This window comes from Podarcis raffonei, chromosome 10, assembly GCF_027172205.1.
Source record: "Podarcis raffonei isolate rPodRaf1 chromosome 10, rPodRaf1.pri, whole genome shotgun sequence".
Classification (NCBI taxonomy): domain Eukaryota; kingdom Metazoa; phylum Chordata; class Lepidosauria; order Squamata; family Lacertidae; genus Podarcis; species Podarcis raffonei.
In genome coordinates this window covers 75,890,565-75,911,496 of record NC_070611.1, presented here as the reverse complement: position 1 = coordinate 75,911,496, position 20,932 = coordinate 75,890,565, and the positions used below count along the sequence as shown (strand labels likewise).

Genomic DNA, 20,932 nt, shown 5'->3' with positions numbered 1-20,932 from the left:
CACAGTGGCCAAACAGTGGCCTATCATAGGAAACCTGCAAGCAGGATTCAAGCACAAGAACAACTCTCCCCTCCTGCGGTTTCGAGCCTCCAACTGTGGGGCAGAGCAGAGCCATTGTGGCTAGCAGCCATTGATAGTCCTCTCCCACTTCTCCCTGAATTTGTGCAATTCTCTTTTAAAGCCATCCAAGGTGGCGACCATCACTGCCTCCTGCAGCACTGAGTTCCACAGTTTGACAATGTGCTGCTTTTACCTCTCCTGAATCTTCCAACATTCAGCTTTGTTGGGTGTCCAGGAGTTCTGGTGTTAGGAGAGAGGGAGAACGACTTTTTCTCCATTTCTCCTTAATTCATCCATAACACTGGTGAGCAATTTTTTCCCCCATTTTCTTTTGCATTAGATTTTTCAACTGTTCTTATATGTTCTTTCAATGCTGGTTTCAAATCTGAAATCGATTTTCGTGTACATGCTATAGTTATCTTTCAATTTCCAACTTTTGCCGATATGTCATATTTACACTAGGGATAAGTGGACACTGACACATTGATCTACCCTAACCACATGGTAATTATTGTTTTGCAAACTTAATTTTTCTTTATTTTTATAGTTTTGTAACCTAAATATTTGCATTTTTCAGATTGGACCATGGCTTCTTCAAGTAGACAAAAATGTGTAAACAAGGGAATACATTTTTTTTGCATACCTCCAACTGTACCTAGATAAACATGTCATTTTCAATGCTATACATGTCATGTTCAATGCTATGTAAGTCACTTACATTTATACTCATATTGTACTACTTTGGCTATGTGTTTAATAAAATATTGAATTCTTGCATTGTGAAAAACAAAGATTATGGTGAAAAGTGAAAAACATGAATTGCAAAAAACTAGGGCTTAGAGAACAAAACCAACTTCAGATATGAAATCAGCACGTTGAAATTAGGTTAGAACTGCAGGTGTCAATGCAACAAAATTTTTGTTTCCCAGTGTGTACTGATAGGTACCTAAATCAAAGCACTTCGGGATTCACTTCCTACAAGACGTAGCAGAGGCCACCAACTTGGTCCGCTTTGAAAGGAGGAAAAGTTTTATCAGCAGTTACTAGCCACAGTTGGAGAGTTATGCTTCTGAATCCTGGTTGCTGGAAACCACCAGAGGGGAAAGGGCTCTTGTGGTCAGATCCTGCTTGTAAGCCCCTGCGAGAACAGAATGCTGCCCTAGATGGGTAATACTAATACTTTATTCTTTATACCCTGTCCATCTGGCTGGGTTTCCCCGGCCACTCTGGGCGGCTCCCAACAGAATATTAAAAATAATAATCATAATAAAAGCAATAAAAGATCAAACATTAAAAACTTCCCTGAACAGGGCTGCCTTCAGATGTCTTCTAAAAGTCAGATAGTTGTTTATTTCCTTGACATCTGGTGGGAGGGCGTTCCACAGGGCGGGCGCCACCACTGAGAAGGCCCTCTGCCTGCTTCCCTGTAACTTCGCTTCTCGCAGGGAGGGAAGTGCCAGAAGGCTCTCAGCGCTGGACCTCAGTGTCAGGGGTGAACGATGGGGGTGGAGACGCTCCTTCAGGTATACTGACCCAACAGGATCTTCTTATACTTTTATCTCTGCATTTGTGTCCAAGCCGCTTCCACTTAACCTGGTTGCCAGCAGGACTTTCTAATCATCGTGGAATAGCAGTGCCCCAGCCTCACCCCCCGACTGCCTGCGATTCAGCTCCCGAGTTTGTTTCCAGAGTTGGTTCTCTACCATGGAAAACATAAAGGAAAAAGTGTGTCTGGGCATGTGCAGAGGATCTGTTTTTACCTTGACCAAGAAACCACAGGAAGCCGACACACGTTTTGGATCAAAAGGTGAGTTTATTGCTATTAGGAATCGTGTTTTTTGGACGACTTTGAATCAAGGCACCTCTCCCTTTGGCAATGAAACCCTGATGATGCACCCCACCCCTCCCCCTGCCCAGTAAATGTTACTGGGAATTTGTGGGTCACAGTGAATATGGCAAGTGCGCATGGGTACATAGTTTGGCACAGACCTGTGGAAATGGCAGTTGCAACCAAGAGAAAAGGCATGCTTAAGTCAATAAGCAGAGACATCACCTTGCCAACAAAGGTCCGTATAGTTAAAGCTCTGGCTTTCCCAGCAGTGATGTATGGAAGTGAGAGAGTGAGAGCTGGACCATAAAGAAGGCTGATCGCCGAAGAATTGATGCTTTTGAATTGTGGTGCTGGAGGAGACTCTTGAGAGTCCCATGGACTGCAAGAAGATCAAACCGATCCATTCTGAAGGAAATCAGTTCTGAGTGCTCGCTGGAAGGACAGATCCTGAAGCTGAGGCTCCAAGACTTTGGCCACATCATGAGAAGAGAAGACTCCCTGGAAAAGACTCTGATGTTGGGAAAGATGGAGGGCACAAGGAGAAGGGGACGACAGAGGACGAGATGGTGGGACAGTGTTCTCAAAACTACTAACATGAGTCTGACCAAATTGCGGGAAGACAGGAGTGCCTGGTGTGCTCTGGTTCAGGGGGTCACGAAGAGGCGGACATGACTCAACAACAACAAAGTCATTAAGAAATTTAGACCCCCATATAATGGGCATCCTTGAACCCAGCCTGGGTCTGGCACAGCCTGGCAGATGTCTGCTCTTATTCAGGGGGGAGACGTACACACCTCAAAAGCCATCCCTGAGTAAGCTGCGACACGTTTAGTGCTGGCGCTCATTTTGGGGAAGAGAGGAGGAGACCCCCGTCTCCGAAGCAGAATCCCTGCATCCGTTCTGGCAGTGTCTCCTGTGCAAAGCGTCCTTCAGTCTGCCTCTGCCAAGCCATCTCTGGGCACGTGGTGAGGGATTGCCTTGGTGTCACGTCCAACCTCCCTCTCCCACAGCTGAGGCTCTTCCTGCTGGTACCACTGCTCTTCGTTGAAATCTGGGAAGAAGAAGGCGATTTCCCTGCTGGCTGATGCTGCCGAATCTGCAAGGGAGGAGAGAAATGTGAGCGAGTGCGGGGCCAGGCTGATCTTTGGAGCGGAATTCGAAATCAGCTGGCTGCAACGGCAGCCGGTAAAAATCCCACTTTGATTTCAAGGTGTTGGAAATCACAAGCTGGCTGAATTGCTCCTACTTGGACCAACGAGGAGACCAGGGGAGAATTAGCTGTGGGATCCCAGAGCGGGGAATCTTCATAAAAAGGGGAGAGGGAGGGAAGGAAGGGGAATAAAAGATCAGGCTAAGTTCAAATTGAAAGCCAGGCGGAATAGCTCTGTCTTACAGGCCATGCGGAAGGAAGTGAAATCCTGCAGGGCCCTGGTCTCCTGGGACAGAGCATTCCACCAGGCTGGAGCCATCACTGAGAAGGCCCTGGCCCTGGTGGAGGATAGTCTGACTTCCTTAGGGCCCGGGACCTCTAAACTATTATTATTCATGGACCTTAAGGTCCTCTGTGGGGCAGACCAGGAGGGTCCCACCTCCTGCAACGCAGGAATCTTATGGTGGATTCCAAAGGATCCCTTGGTACAATCCCACTCCCTTGGCTACGACGATTCCTTAGCCCTCTTTTGCTGGGCCCAGACTTTGGGGCTCCTTTGCAAAGGAATCTTTTACAAGTTGCTTGGAGAGCTTGTCCAAAGTTCTCCTGCTCCCCATTTCCCACCCCTCCTGGACTCACCTGAGCCGTGGACAGTGTTCCGAGTGTCCGTGAGGCCGAACGACCCGCGGATGGACTTTGGGTCTGTGTGCTGGGCACGGAAAACCTTTGTGGGACCCATCAGAGACCTCCAGAGCGAGATGGCTTCTTCGTGGGCAAGGATGTATGTCCTCATGGGGCCGCTGGAAAGAAGGAGGAGAGAGAAGGCGCAAGGAAGTCAGGGGGTCGCGTCACACGGATCTTGCAAGCAGCCGGACTGGCAACCAACTGGCTTCCATGCACAAGTCAAAAGCGCAGGCGATAAATCTTAAAAGCCCTAGGTGGCCTTTGCCCAGGATATCTCCCTCCCCGTGTTCAAAACTGGCCAGGCGCCAGTTGCATTTTGCTACTGGCACAGGTCCAATTGCAACCACGTGGAGATCTCTGGATGGCAGGCTGTCGACTGGGGACAGCAAAACGTCACTTAAGAGAAGGCGCGGAAATATTTTCCTTGACGCTTGAAATAGTTTTAGTCTGCACGTAACAGATATAACAGGAAAGGCGTAAAGGTGAAGAATATGTAGAAAGCACAATAAGGTGAATCTGTCGGAAGTCAAAAGTCTGTGTGATGTTGGACGATGTGTTGTTAATGTTTTGTTGTCATTGAGGTAATGTCTTTGTTTGTCCGTATTGTTATATGTAAATTGTTTTGCAATAAAGTTATAAAAAAAGGATGAATGCTGTGCCTCTGGAGATTCAACACAGGAGCAGTGTACTGATAGAGTGTTTCATTCAGGGGTCAGCAAAATTTTCAGCAGGGGGCCGGTCCACTGTCCCTCAGACCTTGTGGGGGGCCGGACTATTTGGGGGGGGGGATGAACGAATTCCTATGCCCCACAAATAACCCAGAGATGCATTTTAAATAAAAACACACATTCTACTCATGTAAAAACACCAGGCAGGCCCCACAAATAACCCAGAGATGCATTTTAAATAAAAGGACACTTTCTAATCATGTAAAAACATGCTGATTCCTGGACCGTCCACGGGCCAGATTGAGAAGGTGATTGGGCCGCATTTTAATGTGTGAAACAAAGAAAGAAAGAAAGAAAGAAAGAAAGAAAGAAAGAAAGAAAGAATTGCAGAGTTAGAAGGGACCCTGAGGATCCCAGGCATGTCCAAAGTCTGTTTTGGGTGCTTAATCTGGCACCTGTGGCAGTTTATTTCCTGGGGTAAAATCCTAAAAAAACCTCAGCAACAACTGCAACCCTAAAAAAAGGTTAACAATTTTGGCTGGCCCTTCGGTCGGCCCTCACAGCCCTTCACTTCATCAAATCTGGCCCTCTTTGAAAAAAGTTTGGACACCACTTCTAGTCCAACCCCCCAGCAATGCAGGAATATGCAGGGGTCCCATATGGGAATCGAACCTGCAAATTTGGGGTTATCAGCACCATGTTTTACCCGACTGAGTTATCCAGGTGTTGTAAACCACTTTGAGATTTGTTTGTTAACGGCAAACCAAGCTGGTGGACTGTGCTGAAATGGCAAAGCTGTTTCAGAATGAGACAGGGTTGACTGTGGTTAAAAAAGTGAAATATTTGGGAATAAATATGACAGCTAAGAATGTGAACTTATTCAAAGATAATTATGAAAAAACTTGGACAGAGGTGAAAAAAGATTTGGAGATTTGGTCAAACTTGAAGCTTTCCTTGTTAGGTCGAATTGCAGTTATAAAAATGAATGTATTGCCAAGAATGCTGTTTTTGTTCCAAGCATTACAAATAATGGATAAGACGGATTGTTTCAAGAAGTGGCAGAAAGATATATCTAAATTTGTCTGGCAGGGCAAGAAGCCCAGAATTAAATTTAAGATACTAACGGATTCAAAGGAAAGAGGGGGATTTGCCCTGCCAGACTTTAAATTGTACTATGAAGCGGCAGCTTTCTGCTGGCTAAGAGATTGGCTACTTCTTGAAAATACAGATATTTTGGATTTGGAAGGTTTTAATAATATTTTTGGGTGGCATGCATATTTGTGGTATGACAAGGTTAAAGCACATAAAGGTTTCAAAAACCATATTGTCAGAAAAGCACTATTAAATGTCTGGATTAGATATAAAGATTTGCTGGAAAGTAAAACCCCAAGGTGGCTGTCGCCAATGGAAGCTAAGGCAGTTAAAAAGTTAAATATGGAGTCTAAATGGCCAAGATACTGGGAAATTTTGGAAAAGGAAGGGGACAGACTGAGACTGCAGAGTTTTGAGAAATTAAAAGGGAAGGTGAGAGATTGGCTGCACTATCATCAAATAAATGAAGTGTTTAAAATGGACAGTAAAATTGGCTTCCAGGTGGAAAAATCAAAATTGGAGACTGAACTGTTAGAATCCAGCACTAAAAATTTGTCAAAAATGTATAACTTGCTGCTGAAATGGAATACACAAGATGAAACGGTTAAATCAAGTATGATTAAATGGGCTCAGGACATTGGTCATAACATTTTGTTTGCTGATTGGGAGAAGTTGTGGACCACCGGGATGAAATTTACGGCATGTAATGCATTAAGAGAAAATATTATGAAAATGATCTATAGGTGGTACATAACCCCAGTCAAGCTTGCAAAGATTTACCATTTGCCTGATAATAAATGTTGGAAATGTAAGGAAAAGGAAGGTTCATTCTTTCACCTCTGGTGGACGTCCCCGAAGATTAAGGCATTCTGGGAAATGATCTATAATGAACTGAAAAAGGTATTTAAATATACCTTCCCTAAGAAACCAGAGGCCTTTCTCTTGGGTATTGTCGGCCAAGGGGTGTTAAAGACGGATATAACTTTTTTTATGTATGCTACAACAGCAGCAAGAATACTCATTGCGAAGTACTGGAAGACACAAGATCTACCCACTCTGGAAGAATGGCAGATGAAGGTGATTGACTACATGGGCCTGGCAGAAATGACGAGCAGAATCCGAAACCAGGGAAGAGAAGCAGCGGAAGAAGAATGGAAAAAATTTAAGGACTATTTAAAGAAATATTATAAAATTAATGAGAGTTAGAAGGATGTTGGACCAGAAAATAAATGGTTACTGTGATGGGATGGTGAGCTGCTTGTGCGTAAAATCCTAGTCCCTCAGAGTTTGGCTAAGTCCACAAACCTCTGTCTGTGACGGAGCTCCTTAAGCATGGCTCCATCAGTCGCTCGTTGAATCGGACAGTGGGCGTTTACGGAACTTCTTCCAGCATAAAAGCTCCTTAACGGAAACGCGTCTTCTGGACTCTCGGCGTGACAGTTTCCGGCGAGGAGTGGGTGTCCCTACAGGAGGTCCTGAAACCTCCCCACTGTTCTCGCTTGAAGTATCTCTGAGCCCTCCCTCCGACTCACTTTCCCTTGTAACTCCACTTCTCCCCCTGCTGGTTCCCTCCCCAGCTGAATGGTTTCTCTCACCCTCCGTGAGCCCTTTCACCTCCTGCGTCTCAGAGGGCAGTTCCCTGACATCCACCTCCCCTCCAGGGCCCCCTTCACCCCCTTCCCTCCCCTCCTCTGCGGGAGGCGAGGGAGCAAAACCCCTGAAAGAACCTCCCTCATCTTCCGAAGTTTCGAACACTTCCCTCCACCTGTTGCTGTTTCCGGTTTCCAAGTACTCCTCCTCATCGGAGTCTGTTCCTTCCTCCAACTCCGATTCCCTGAATCCTTCCAGTTCCTCCTCATCGTCGGTGGTGCCAAAGTACTCCCTCCGGAACCTCGCTACTGGCTGAGGTTTCCTGGGGAACCTTTGGTGGAACGTTTCGACCAAGATCTCGTCACGGACCTCCTCTGCCGTCACCCAGGTGTTTTCCGACTCCGGTTCCCCTTCCCACGCGACCAAATACTCCACCTGATTACCCTTCCACCTGGAGTCGATGATTTCCGCCACATGGTTGCTGCTTTCCCTTTCTTCTATGGCTGGCCCCCGTGTGGATACCCCTTCACCTTCCCCCCTGTATGGTGACAGTAATGACCTGTGGAATACTGGGTGCAGTTTCATGTGGTTCGGTAACCGGAGTCTGAAAGCCACTGGGTTGACCTGTTGGATGACCTCAAATGGTCCCAATCTTTTGGGTCTCAATTTCTTGCAACCCCCCTTGAACGGCAACCCTTGGGTTGATAGCCAGACCTGACTCCCCACCCTAATGGTTTCACCTTCCCTTCTGCTCTTGTCTGCCTGCCTCTTATATTCTTCTTTGGCCCTTTCTAAGTTGAGTTGGAGTTGACGATGGATCGCTTCCATTTCTTCTACAAAATGTTCAGCGGCCGGGACACTCCATCTCTCCCCTCCTCCCCCTGGAAACGCCCTGGGGTGGCAGCCATAATTAGCCAAAAAGGGGCTCATCCCGGTGGACACATTCTCTGCATTATTGTAAGCAAATTCTGCTAGCGCCAACTTTTCGACCCAATCGTTCTCTCTGTCATTGACATAACACCTCAGGTATTGTTGGAGGATACCGTTTGGCCTCTCCGCCTGCCCATTGGTCTCAGGGTGCCTGGCAGTCGAAAAGTTGACCTCTACGTGCAACAAGCTCATAGGTTTCCTCCAGAATCTGGACGTGAACTGTTTCCCTCTGTCGGAGACCACCCTCAAGGGGGCGCCATGCAGCCTAAAAATATGTTCTACAAACAATTTCGCTGTCTCTTCCGCCGTGACTGCATGTGAGCAAGCTACAAAGTGACCCATCTTAGTTAACAGGTCTACTACGACTAGTATGGCGGTTTTCCCCTGGGATTTGGGCAGATCAGTCATAAAATCTATCGATACCGCCTCCCACGGTCGTTCTGGTGTGGGTAACGGTTCTAATAACCCCGCTGGCGCCCGCCTTTCTCCTTTGGCTCTCTGGCATTGGTCACACCTTCTCACATACTCCCGTACATCCTCCCTCACCTTGGGCCACCAAAACTCCCTGGTCACCAACCACATGGTCTTGTGTTGCCCAAAATGCCCCGCTGTGGGATTGTCGTGCAGCTGTTTGAGTACTCTCCCCCTCAATTCCCCTTCGGGTATATATAGTGCCCCTTTGTAATACAATGCCCCGTTTCTTTCTTCAAAACCTCCGGGGTCCTCTCCCTCTCTCCTTAAACCTCTGAGCTTATCCTGGGCGTATTCATCATTTACCGTTCCCTCTACCAGTTCTCTTTGTCCCACCCAGGCCGCCCCACACACCCAGTGGTCCTCTGGGATAATATGTCTCTCTTCAGGCGCTCCCTCCCCCTCCAAATATTCAAGTTTGCGTGAGAGAGCGTCCGCTCTGATGTTTTCTGGACCTGGCACATAGCAGATTTCAAAATGGAATTTGGAGAACTCCTGGGCCCACCTCACTTGTCGTTGGTTGAGCACTCGTGCTGTTCTCCAATACTCCAAATTCTTGTGGTCCGTACACACTTGCACCTTATGCTGTGCGCCAATTAGTAAATGTCTCCATCTCCGGAACGCTTCGTGAATGGTGAGTAGTTCTCGGTCATATACGGTGTAGTTCCTCTCGGATTTGTTCAGCTTACGCGAAAAGAAGGCACACGGTCTCCATTCCGACTTATTGCTCCCTAGCTGAAGCAGCACCGCCCCCACCGCCCGGTCTGAGGCATCAGTTTCCACTCTCATGGGTTTTTGTAAATCCACATGCAGGAGCTGTTCTTCCGAAGCGAATGCCCTTTTCAATTCCTCAAATGCTTGCTCCGCCTCCGCCGTCCAAACGAATTTCTTCTTGCTGCTTAGACAGTCCGTGATGGGAGCCGTTAAGTGGGCAAAGTTCTTGATGAATTTACGGTAAAAGTTCCCAAACCCTAAGAACCTTTGCACATCCTTTTTCGTTTTCGGTGTCTTCCATTCCAGCACCGCCTGGACCTTGCCTGGATCCATGGCTAATCCCTTGTCTGATAAGCGATACCCCAGGAATTCCACCTCCTTGGTGTGAAACTGACACTTCTCCAACTTCACCCACAGCTGGTTTGCTTGCAGCTGGCTCAGCACTTCCCTGACATCCTTTACATGCTGCTCCTCATTCTCTGAATATATCAGCACGTCATCGAGGAAGGCCACGCAGTTCTTGTAGAGCAAAGGTCCCAGGACATGGTTCATGAGCGATTGAAAACAGGCGGAGCCTGATTGCAATCCGAATGGCATAACTAAATATTCAAAAGCCCCCAAAGGGGTGAACATGGTGGTTTTCCATTCATCCCCTTTCCTTATTCGTATCAGGTTGTATGCCCCTCTCAGGTCCAGTTTCGTGAATATCTTTCCCTTCCTCACCCTGGTCAAAATGTCATCAATCCTGGGCATGGGGAAAGTCACTGGTTCTGACACGGCATTTAGCCGCCGGTAGTCCACTACAAGCCTGGGTTTATCCGTGTTTTTTTTGTCCACAAAAAACACTGGGCTCCCCCCCACCGCTCTGGACTCTCTGATGAAGCCCCTCTTCAGGTTTTTATCAATAAACTCCCTTAACTCCTGCATTTCTCTGTCTGACATGGCGTACAGCTTGCCCACGGGGAGCTGGGCCCCAGGGACCAGGTTAATCTGGCAGTCAAAGTCTCTATGCGGTGGTAGTTTATCTGCTTCCCTTTCGCTGAAGACCTTGCTCAGGTCAGCGTATTGTTTGGGCACCTTCCCTTTGTCCGCCACTTCCGTCCCTGCTAGAAAGGCTTTTGCCCCTTCTGGCACCTTTCCTTCTCTGCAGTGTTCCAGGCAATGTGCTGACCCAAAGGAGACCACTCTCTGATGCCAGCCCACTAGCGGGTCATGCAACGCTAGCCAGCTCATTCCCAAAATGACGGGAGCCCCTCCCAGGGTGGCCACATTGAACGCTATCCTTTCGGTGTGCCTGGCCACCCTCATAACCATTGGGACGGTCTGCAGGCTAACTTCTCCTCCCAACAGCTCCCTCCCATCGATCGTGGTCACCTGCAGGGGATTGCTTAAAGGGAGTATCTGTATCTGGTGTTCAGCTGCAAACTCCTTACTCATGAAATTACAGGAGCTGCCTGAGTCCAACAGCGCCTTTGTCTTTAGTGGGTATCCGTTTGCCAGCTCTAGCAACACCTCTATTACTAGGGCTGGTCTTGGAGGTTCCGGAGTGGGCACTTTTACTGCTCCTTGGCCTGGCTGCAGTGCCCTGACGGTGGCAGCCAGGCGTTGGCTTTTACTGGCTCCTGGACCCCCTCCTCCTTCCCCCCAACAGCTCCCGCCATCCCTTGCCATTCCTTTCTTTGCGGGCAGACTCTGGCAAAGTGACCTGGCTGCTGGCAAAGATAACATTTCTTGGCGCTCTTTCCCTCCTTCTTCCTCCCTTCACTGGGATTTGAAACTGCGCGCGCGCGCGCTGTTCCAACTTCCATCGGCTCTCCGGGCGGGAAACTTGGCTCTGGAATCTCTGGAATGCGGAAATCCCTCCAACGCTCTCCTTTCCCCTCCCGCTTCTCCAAGGCTCTTGCCTCCTGGCGCGCTCCAATGGTCAGCGCTGATTTGGTCAGCTGGTCCATAAACTCCGCCCTGGGCGCCCGGGAAAGTTCGTCTTTCACCTCCGGAGAAAGCCCCTCTTCAAAGAGCATTTGAATGGGTTCCGCCGATAGGTCCCACCCCAATTTATGTATCAACATTGTAAACTCAGTCCAGTACTCACGAACCGATCGGCTACCCTGTTTGCAAGCCATCAATTGTCTGCGCACCAGTCCCTGTTCAATCTCGCTGGAAAACATCAAATCCATGGCGCGAAAAAACTTCCTCGTGTCCTTCAGCATTTCACTATTCCCTGCCATCAGGGGTCTAACCCAGTCTCTCGCCCCCCCCCTCGAGATGGCCAATCACAAACGCCACTCGCGATGCCTCGTCGGGAAAGTCGTTAAACTGCAGTTCGAGAGCATACTGCATCTCTGTCCTAAAGGCTTGGTAGTTCCTGGGGTCCCCCCCAAACTTCTGCACCAATCCTGGCATCTTTCTTGCTAGTGTAGCGCCTTTTGCCTTTTCTGCATCCTGCGCCCTCCTTTCCTCTAGCCTCGCCGTTTGCAGTGCTAGCTGGACTTCCAACACCCTGTACCTTTCTTCCAGGCTTGGACCCTCTCCAGCTCCTCCTGCTCCCCCGGCTCCGGCTGGGTTGCTCATGATGCCTCTCTGCACAAGCTGCTTTCAGGGACTGTCTGATTGCTGTGATGGGATGGTGAGCTGCTTGTGCGTAAAATCCTAGTCCCTCAGAGTTTGGCTAAGTCCACAAACCTCTGTCTGTGACGGAGCTCCTTAAGCATGGCTCCATCAGTCGCTCGTTGAATCGGACAGTGGGCGTTTACGGAACTTCTTCCAGCATAAAAGCTCCTTAACGGAAACGCGTCTTCTGGACTCTCGGCGTGACAGTTTCCGGCGAGGAGTGGGTGTCCCTACAGGAGGTCCTGAAACCTCCCCACTGTTCTCGCTTGAAGTATCTCTGAGCCCTCCCTCCGACTCACTTTCCCTTGTAACTCCACTTCTCCCCCTGCTGGTTCCCTCCCCAGCTGAATGGTCTCTCTCACCCTCCGTGAGCCCTTTCACCTCCTGCGTCTCAGAGGGCAGTTCCCTGACAGTTACTATTAGTAACGGTTAAGACAAGGAGAATAAGGAAGATTAAATTAAATTAAATTAAGGGAAGATTTGCTGAATAATTGATTAGAAATTGGAATACAGAAAAGGGAGGCACGAGGAAGTCGGAGAAGAAAGGTATAAGAAACTAGGATATGAAATTGTACTTGTTTCTTTGTTTTTGTTTGTGTATTTGTTGTGTTTATTGTACTGTAATGTTTGTGTTTTTGTGGTTATAAAAATTCTTCAATAAAAAATATTTAAAAAAAAAATGAAATGGCAAAGCTGAGTGGAAAACTCAGGAACCGAGAGGACAAAAACTTTATAAAAGAATGGGCGGAATTTATAACTTTTTTAAGAGACCGCTGTAAGCAGATGGAAACATTCGCAGGATTTTGATTTCACTTGTAGTGTAACAATTACCATGGAAAACATGGAATCATATAATAGTTATGGAGTTTGGAGGAGATGCAGTTTTAAATGATTTAAAAGGGACTCCAGGGAAGGAGGGGGAGAAATCCCGAGGCTCAGGGGAATCTCTTTATATGGATATGTAATTGAATTTTTAAAATGTAATTTTGCATTGTAAAAACCAAATAAAAATGATTTCAAAAAAAGAGAGATTTGTTCTTTAAAATGTAAAGTGGTATAGAAATGGGAAAATAATAATAATCGTAATAATAATAATAATAATTAAAAAAAATTAGGGCACCAACCTGGTATCATCCAGATGTTTTGAACTACAACTCCCACCAGCCTCTGTTATGTCTTATGTGTTTTGTATTACGCAAATTTTATTTCCTTGAAAAATCTCAATTAATTAAAAGATACAGATATGCTGCGGACATACCTGGCCATGAATTCCACCAGCCTCTGGTAGAAGAAACGCCCTGAAAAAGAGATTGAGAGCCCTGAGACCAATGCACGCTTCTGGGAGAGGTCTTGAGAGCACGCTTCCCGGGAGTTATTGCCGTCCTTTCCCTACGCACTCCAGGGATGGCTACCTTCAGTAGCTTAGGGCCTCATCAAACGGAAATCCGGCCCTTGGGCTCAGTAAAAGCCAGCTTCCTAGGCTCCACACGAAAAGTTTCACGTCTATCCCAGACAAGACACAGTATAGGACACTTGTCATAACCTGTATGAAGGACATCGCGTGGGATGGGCAGGAGGCAAGACCATGCGAGCTCGTAAGTTGTTCTAAACTATGTTCAAGACCACAGAATCACAGAATTGTAGAGTTGAATGGGAACCCCAAGGGTCATCTAGTCCAACCCCCTGCAATGCAGGAATCTCAAAATAATAATAATAATAATAATAATAATAATAATAATAATAATAATAATAATTTATTTATACCCCGCCCTTCCCAGTTCAGAAAACCGGGCTCAGGGCGGCTAACAACAAATTTCAAACACTTAATTGATGCAACAAAAAACAGCATAAAATACAGTATAAAACGTGAATAACAATAAATTCAGAATTTAAAAAATCAATTTAGGGGGGAAATCCATCCAATAAATATTAGATGATCACCAGGGCTAGCTGGCTGAATTGGTCCTACTTGGGCCAGCGAGGAGACCAGGGGAAAATGAGCTGTGGGGTCCCAGAGCGGGGAATCTTCATAAAAAGGGGAGGGGGGGGAAGGAAGGAAGGGGAATAAAAGATCAGGCTAAGTTCAAATTGAAAGCCAGGCAGAATAGCTCCGTCTTACAGGCCCTGCGGAAGGAGGTTAAATCCTGCAGGGCCCTGGTCTCGTGGGACAGAGCATTCCACCAGGTCGGAGCCATCACTGAGAAGGCCCTGGCCCTGGTGGAGGATAATCTGACTTCCCAGGACCTCTAAACTATGGCTATTCATGGACCTCAAGGTCCTCATCCCTGACAGATGGCCATCCAACCTCTGCTTGAAAACCTCCAAGGAGAGCCCACAAGATTGTGTTTCAATGTTGCAGCCTGCCCTGAGACCTTAGGGTGCGGGGCAGGTGATTAATCATAATAACAGAACCAAAGAGGTGGATTATTGTATGTGTAAATACGGGTAGAAGTTATAAACACTGAAGCTGTTGAGCGGATTACTATTATGATTGGAACACAACCGGATTCAATAAGGCCTTGGAAGCAGAATCAATCAATCAATCAATCAATCAATTATTAAACCTGTAATACGCCGGGGGGGGGCACCAAAATGATACAACTGGATATCTGATTAATTGATATTTTATTTGGTGTTGTGATTTGATATGGATATATTGAGGTGTCTTTTGGATTCTCGTCATTGGAAACTATTAAAAAGTTGTTAAAAAAAACAAAAACCATAGAGGTGGAAGGGACCCAAAGGTTCATCTAGTCCAACCCCCTGCAGTGCAAATATCACTAATAATAATAATAATAATAATAATAATAATAATAATAATAATATTTCTTTGTGTACCTGCGGTGGGCTCCTAACTTGCCCCGCTAGCTGCATGGACCAGTGGGTAACTGCCATGAGTTGCATCTGTCATGGGCGTCTGAGCTGACATTCCTGCATTGCAGAGGGTTGGACTACAGGACCTTTGGGGGTCCCTTCCAACTCTAAGATTCTAGGATTCTAAGTAAGGAAACAGCCTCCATGTTTCCCCTGGATTAGAGCCATCTAAGTGCCCCTTCCTGGATTCTCTGCTGACCCTACCTACTTTGTTGTGGGGGAGGAAGGGAAAGGAGATTGTTAGCCGCTTTGAGACTCCTGAAGGGGAGTGAAAGGCGGGATATCAAATCCAAACTCTTCTTCTTCTTCTTCCTGGACTTAGCAATGGGGTATATTTTTGGAGGGGATGCTCCTGACCTGAGTGCTCCTGGTAGAACTTCTGGCTCTCCTGCCTGCTCCACGTCACATCCTTGCTCCTGACGATCAATAACCGGTTGTCCAGGATGGTCTGGTGCACGGCCTGGGAAGAGAAGAGGACGAGTCGCTCTGAAGCCAATGCTAGAGACAAGGAGAAGGGCAGGAGGGGCAGTGGGGAGCCTTTTTGCAGCCTTGGGAGCCAGGTTCGAATCTACTGGCCACAACCTCGAGCGTATCTCACAGCAAAGCTCTCTGGAACATAGCTGTCAACTTACAGATTTGAAAATGAGGGACCAGCAGCCATGAAAATAAGGGATCAGCAGCCAAAATAAGGGATTTTCCACACAGGTAGGTTCAACTTCTGCGCCCCTCCAAGCCAAAGGCAGAAAGCCCAGCCAGCAGCCAAATGAAGCCTCAAGCGGTGGTTCCCACAGCGCAGCAACCCGGCAAAAGGGACGCAGCAAGGAAAACCACCGTCACCTCTGCGCTGGGAAGCGCTGAGCAAAGGCGAGTCCCCAGGCAACGCAGCCGATTTGATCGGCACAAGGCATGCAAGCTCCACCCCCCAGTCGTTCTTAGCCTCCTTATTGGGTGAGCAACGCAGCCAAGCAACACAGCTGGAGCCTCCCTCCTCCCTGGCCGGCAGGGAGGGAGGAAGGGAGAGGAGCTGCTTCCTTTGAAACCCGGGAAATTTAAGGGACATCATCAGTAAGGGACAGCAGCGGGACACAGCGCTGGGATAAGGGACTTTCCCGCCAAATAAGGGACGGTTGACAGCTATGCTCTGGAACTGCTCTGTAAGCAGCTGCTCAGAGTTATTCCTAATGCCAGACAGTGGGGCAGCCCCTAAGGGAAAGACACACAGGGCAAATTGCCCCTTTAGGTCTCTCCTTTGGGGTGTGGCGACTGTGAAATATTGGAGCAGAAAGCATCTAAAATAATTAAATCACCTGTTCAGGCCTCCCCCCCCTCCAACTGTCACTGCTGAATATGTGGACCAACAACACGCAAGAGCTTATGACATGGATGTGAACTGCAGCTGGGATTTCAACAGCCCAGCAATGGAAAACCTTGAGGGGAAATCGACATTTAATTTTTTTTATTATGGATTGTTTTGTTTGATGTTTTCATGTAAACCTCTTTGAGATTTTTTTCTTTAAAACATATAGCAGTACAGTGGTACCTCGGGTTACAGACGCTTCAGGTTACAGACTCCGCTAACCCAGAAATAGTGCTTCAGGTTAAGAACTTTGCTTCAGGATGAGAACAGAAATCGCGCTGCAGCAGTGGGAGCCCCATTAGCTAAAGTGGTGCTTCAGGTTAAGAACAGTTTCAGGTTAAGAACAGACCTCCGGAACGAATTAAGTTCTTAACCCGAGGTACCACTGTATAGAAATGAATAATAATAATAATAATAATAATAATAATAATTTATTACTACACGCTGTTCTTCTTAACTTAGCTCCAACTCTTGGGCCCTGGAATCTCAGCCTGGCACCCCTGAGAGCCCGGCGCCCAGGTGCCCCGCACCCCTGGTGCCTATGGTTAAGACGGCCCTGCAAATAGGCCTTCGAAGTAGACCCCCTCTGATCAGAAAGTCAGCGGTTCAAATCCCCATGACAAGGTGAGCTCCCGTTGCTCAGCCTCAGCTCCTGCCAACCTAGCAGTTTGAAAGCACACCAGTGCAAGTAGCTAAATAGGTACCACTGTGGCGAGAAGGTAAACGGTGTTTCCATGCACTCTGGTTTCCATCACGGTGTCCCGTTGCTCCAGAAGCAGTTTAGTCCTGCTGGCCACATGACCTGGAAAGCCGTCTGCGGACAAACACCGGCTCCCTTGGCCTGAAAGCGAGATAAGCGCGCACCCCATAGTCGCCTTTGACTGGACTTAACCATCCAGGGGTCCTTTACCTTTTAGCTGTGTTCATGTCCTACTTGTGGGTTTCGCTTTGGGGCCTTTGGTCGGCCACTGTGTGAACAGGAAGCTGGAAGAGCCATTGGCCTGATCCTGCAGGCTCTCCTTACCTTCTTTGGTCCTTACCTCGAGGAAGAGAGGGTGAGCCACGGCATCAGGCTTGATGATGGCAAGGGTGAGTTGCAGGACCCGCCGTGGCGCATGCAGAACGGCCCTCATCCTGCTCACAGGTTCCCCCTGCCCTGGGTGGGGCTGGCGGGTGCTCTGTCCATCTCGTGGTGGCCCGTCCCCAAAGCATCAGCCTGGCAATATAAAGTCAGGTCAGTGCGGTGTAGTGGTTAGAGAGTGTCCGACTAGGCCCTGGGAGACCAGGGTTCGAATCCCAGCCAGCCATGAAGCTCAATGGGTGACCTCGGGCCAGTCACTGCCTCTCCAGCCTCCCTCAAAGGGTTGTGGGAATTGGGGAGAACCATGTGTGCCACTTTGAACTCCCTGGAGGGAAATAAAGACCCAAAAATTGAAAATAAATAAAAGAAGGGCAAGATTTGGAGAGCACTGAACAGCCAGCAAGAGGATACAAGTCTCAGCTGTCGGGTGCTCAAAATTCTGCCCTGGCTGCTCTACCAGGCTAGGTTAAAGATTCCTGAATTAATATACAGTGGTGCCTCGCAAGACGAACGCCTCGCAAAACGAAAAACTCGCAAGACGAAAGAGTTTTCCGTTTTTGAGTCGTTCTGCAAGACGAATTTCCCTATGGGCTTGCTTCGCAAGAAGAAAGCCCATAGGGAAATCTCCGGGGACCTCTTTTAAATGCTGGCCATCGGGAGCAAAGACTTTCGCCCACCGCCGGCCTTCACAAGAGGTCCTGGACCTCTTCTGAAGGCCGGCGGGGGGCAAAAGTCTTTGCTCCCCCCGCCTTCCCGGGATAGCAGAGAAGCGCAGCGCGTTTCTCCGCTATCCCGACGGCTTTTGAAGGCAGGCGGGGGGGAGCAAAGACTTTCGCCCACCGCTGGCCTTCAGAAGAGGTTTTAAAAGCCCCCGGGACAGCGGAGACTTCTCCGCTGTCCCGGGGCGATCTGAAAATGCTGGCGGGCAGCAGCGAAGGCTTCGCTGCCACCCGCCAGCATTTTAAAATCTCCCCGGGACAGCGGAGAAGTCTCCGCTGTCCTGGGGGCTTTTAAAATGCTGGCGGTCGGGAGGAAAGCCCTCCTGTCCCCGGAGCTTGCGGGGTGGGAGGTGGGGAGAAGGGCTTTTCTTCCCACCGCCAGCCTTCAGAACAGCCTTCTGAAGGCTGGCGGTGGGAAGAAAAGCCCTTGTCCCCCCCCCCCCCAGCCTTCAGAAGAGGTCGGGGGACAGACTGTCCCCGGACCTGGTCTGAAGGCGGTTTCCATAGGAACACATTGATTGATTTTCAATGCATTCCTATGGGAAACCGTGCTTCGCAAGACGAAAAACTCGCAAGAAGAAAAAACTTGCGGAACGAATTAATTTCGTCTTGCGAGGCACCACTGTACAAGGAGCTGTTGAAAGGATGGAAACAGGGGGCGTATTAGGGGCACCCCATGTTCCTTGAAGGTGGTGGGAATTAGATATTGAGGCACATGGAGGCCACTCAGTGCCATCTGGATATGCAAAGTGTCTGGCTCATTTAAGACTGTAGGAAACATTTATTCTAAGTAATGAGGGTCTCACAGCGGGTGGAGAATGCTTTTAGTTTTGTAACTCTTTATTATTTGTAAAAAGGTTCTTTGTAGGAGCCAAAACTTTATTATCCCTTTGTGATTTTATGCTGTGGGCTACCCTGTGGGTATAGGGCAGAATAATAATAATAATAATAATAATAATAATAATAATAATAATAATAATAATTTGCAATGTTAGTGGCAAGCAGGTCCATAGTGGGTGAGTGGGGGACCCTACATTGCAAAAAATATTACCCTTCTCTTAAAATTGTATGTATTGAGTTCCTACATTTTGTACAAAGTACATCCAAGTAAAGCAAGCAAAACAATAACAACAAATTCTATTATTGTTGTTGTTGTTGTTGTTGTTGTTGTTGTTGTTGCTCTTTTAGGTGGGACATGAACTGAATAAATAAGTAATATAAAAAGCAATGGTGGACAGAGATGGGCAGTTCTGCTCCAGATATTGTGGGAAGCAGAGGAGTCACCCAGCATATATAAAAGCATAATGAAACATTCAACATTTTTATTTAAAAAAATCCAAAACACTTCCCAATACAGATTTGCTTTCAAATGTCTTCTGAAGGTTGTTGTTGTTTGAATTTGTCTACTGCCCTATCATAGCTGTCAACCTTCCCTTTTTCTGCGGGAAATTCCCTTATTTCAGCGCTGTTTCCTGCTGCTTCCCGCTGCTGTCCCAGATTGTTAGATATCCCGTAGACTGTCCCCGGGACAGGTCAGGCTGCTGATCCCTTATTTTTGAGGCTGCTGATCCCTTATTTTCAAATCTGAAAGTTGACAGATATGTGCCCTATACCTGCAGGTCTCAGGGCGTTTCACTGATCCCCCTGGCACCTGGTGGGAGGGCACCAGAAGAAGGAAGGAAGGAAGGAGAGAGAGAGAGAGAGAGAGAGAGAGAGAGAGAGAGTAAGAGGAAGAGTGGGGTGGGAAGGGAAGGATGGAAGGGCGGATGGGAGGATGGAAAGAAGAAGGGAAGGGAAGGGAAGGAAGAAGGGATGGAAGGAAGAAAGGAGGGAGGGAGAGGAAGAGTGGGGTGGGAAGGGAAGGGAAGGGAAGGATGGAAGGAAGGAAGGAAGAAGGGAAAGAAGGCAGAGGGGTTTTCCCCTCCGCTCTGAAGCTAAGCCACGGGGGTGGGCCCCCCCCAAATTCCTCCCCCCCGTGAGTGGGGTTGGCGGGGGGGTGAGGGAGGGGGGATGGAAGGGCGGATGGGAGGATGGAAAGAAGGAAGGAGGGAGGGAGAGAGAGAGAGAGAGAGAGAGAGAGAGAGAGAGAGGAAGAGTGGGGTGGGAAGGGAAGGGAAGGATGGAAGGGCGGATGGAAAGAAGAAGGGAAGGGAAAGGGAAGGAACGAAGGAAGACGGGATGGAAGGAAGGAAGGAGGGAGGGAGAGGAAGTGTGGGGTGGGAAGGGAAGGGAAGGATGGAAGGGCGGATGGAAAGAAGAAGGGAAGGGAAAGGGAAGGAACGAAGGAAGGAGGGATGGAAGGAAGGAAGGAGGGAGGGAGAGGAAGAGTGGGGTGGGAAGGGAAGGATGGAAGGGCGGATGGAAAGAAGAAGGGAAGGGAAAGGGAAGGAACGAAGGAAGAAGGGATGGAAGGAAGGAAGGAGGGAGGGAGAGGAAGTGTGGGGTGGGAAGGGAAGGGAAGGATGGAAGGGCGGATGGAAAGAAGAAGGGAAGGGAAAGGGAAGGAACGAAGGAAGGAGGGATGGAAGGAAGGAAGGAGGGAGGGAGAGGAAGAGTGGGGTGGGAAGGGAAGGATGGAAGGGCGGATGGAAAGAAGAAGGGAAGGGAAAGGGAAGGAACGAAGGAAGAAGGGATGGAAGGAAGGAAGGAGGGAAAGAAGGCAGAGGGTTTCCCCCTCCGCTCTGAAGCCAAGCCAGGAGGTGGGGGCCCCCAACTCCCCCCCCCCCCCCGTGAGTGGGGCTGGGGGAGAGGAGGGGTCTTTGTGCTTTCGAGGGAGGGGGGAGAGGTCTCTTGGGGGGCGAGAGGATCCTGGCCGGGGGAGGAGAAGAGGAGGAGGAGGAGGAGAGGGGTGGGAGGGGGGAGGCCTCATCCTGCTCCGGTACCTGCCTGTCCCCGGCGGCGGCGGCTCCGTCTCCCTCCTCCTTCCTCCCTCCCTCCCTCCCTTTCTTCCTTCCTCTCTCTCCTCCTCTTCCTCCTCCCTCCCTCCCTCCCCGGTCTCCTTGGCGACGCGGGGCTCCGTCTCTTCCTCCTCCTCCTCCGGCGAGGCCTACCTTCCCGCGCGGGGCGCCCCGGCCTCGCGTAGCCTCTGTGCCCGGCGAGGC

General features: G+C 48.8%; 1 protein-coding gene across 1 annotated transcript; it reads right to left on the bottom strand.

The window, feature by feature from the left end:
* Positions 1-2,637: 2,637 nt before the first annotated feature.
* Positions 2,638-20,782, bottom strand: LOC128421762 (nucleoside diphosphate kinase 6-like). Its single transcript, XM_053404946.1, has 6 exons — positions 20,714-20,782; positions 17,072-17,247; positions 15,032-15,134; positions 13,059-13,098; positions 3,681-3,841; positions 2,638-2,987 (listed from the first exon to the last, which is right to left on the bottom strand). Exons 2-6 carry the CDS (start codon positions 17,162-17,164, stop codon positions 2,821-2,823), a joined length of 564 nt encoding a protein of 187 aa, XP_053260921.1. The 5' UTR covers positions 17,165-17,247; positions 20,714-20,782; the 3' UTR covers positions 2,638-2,820.
* Positions 20,783-20,932: the final 150 nt, after the last annotated feature.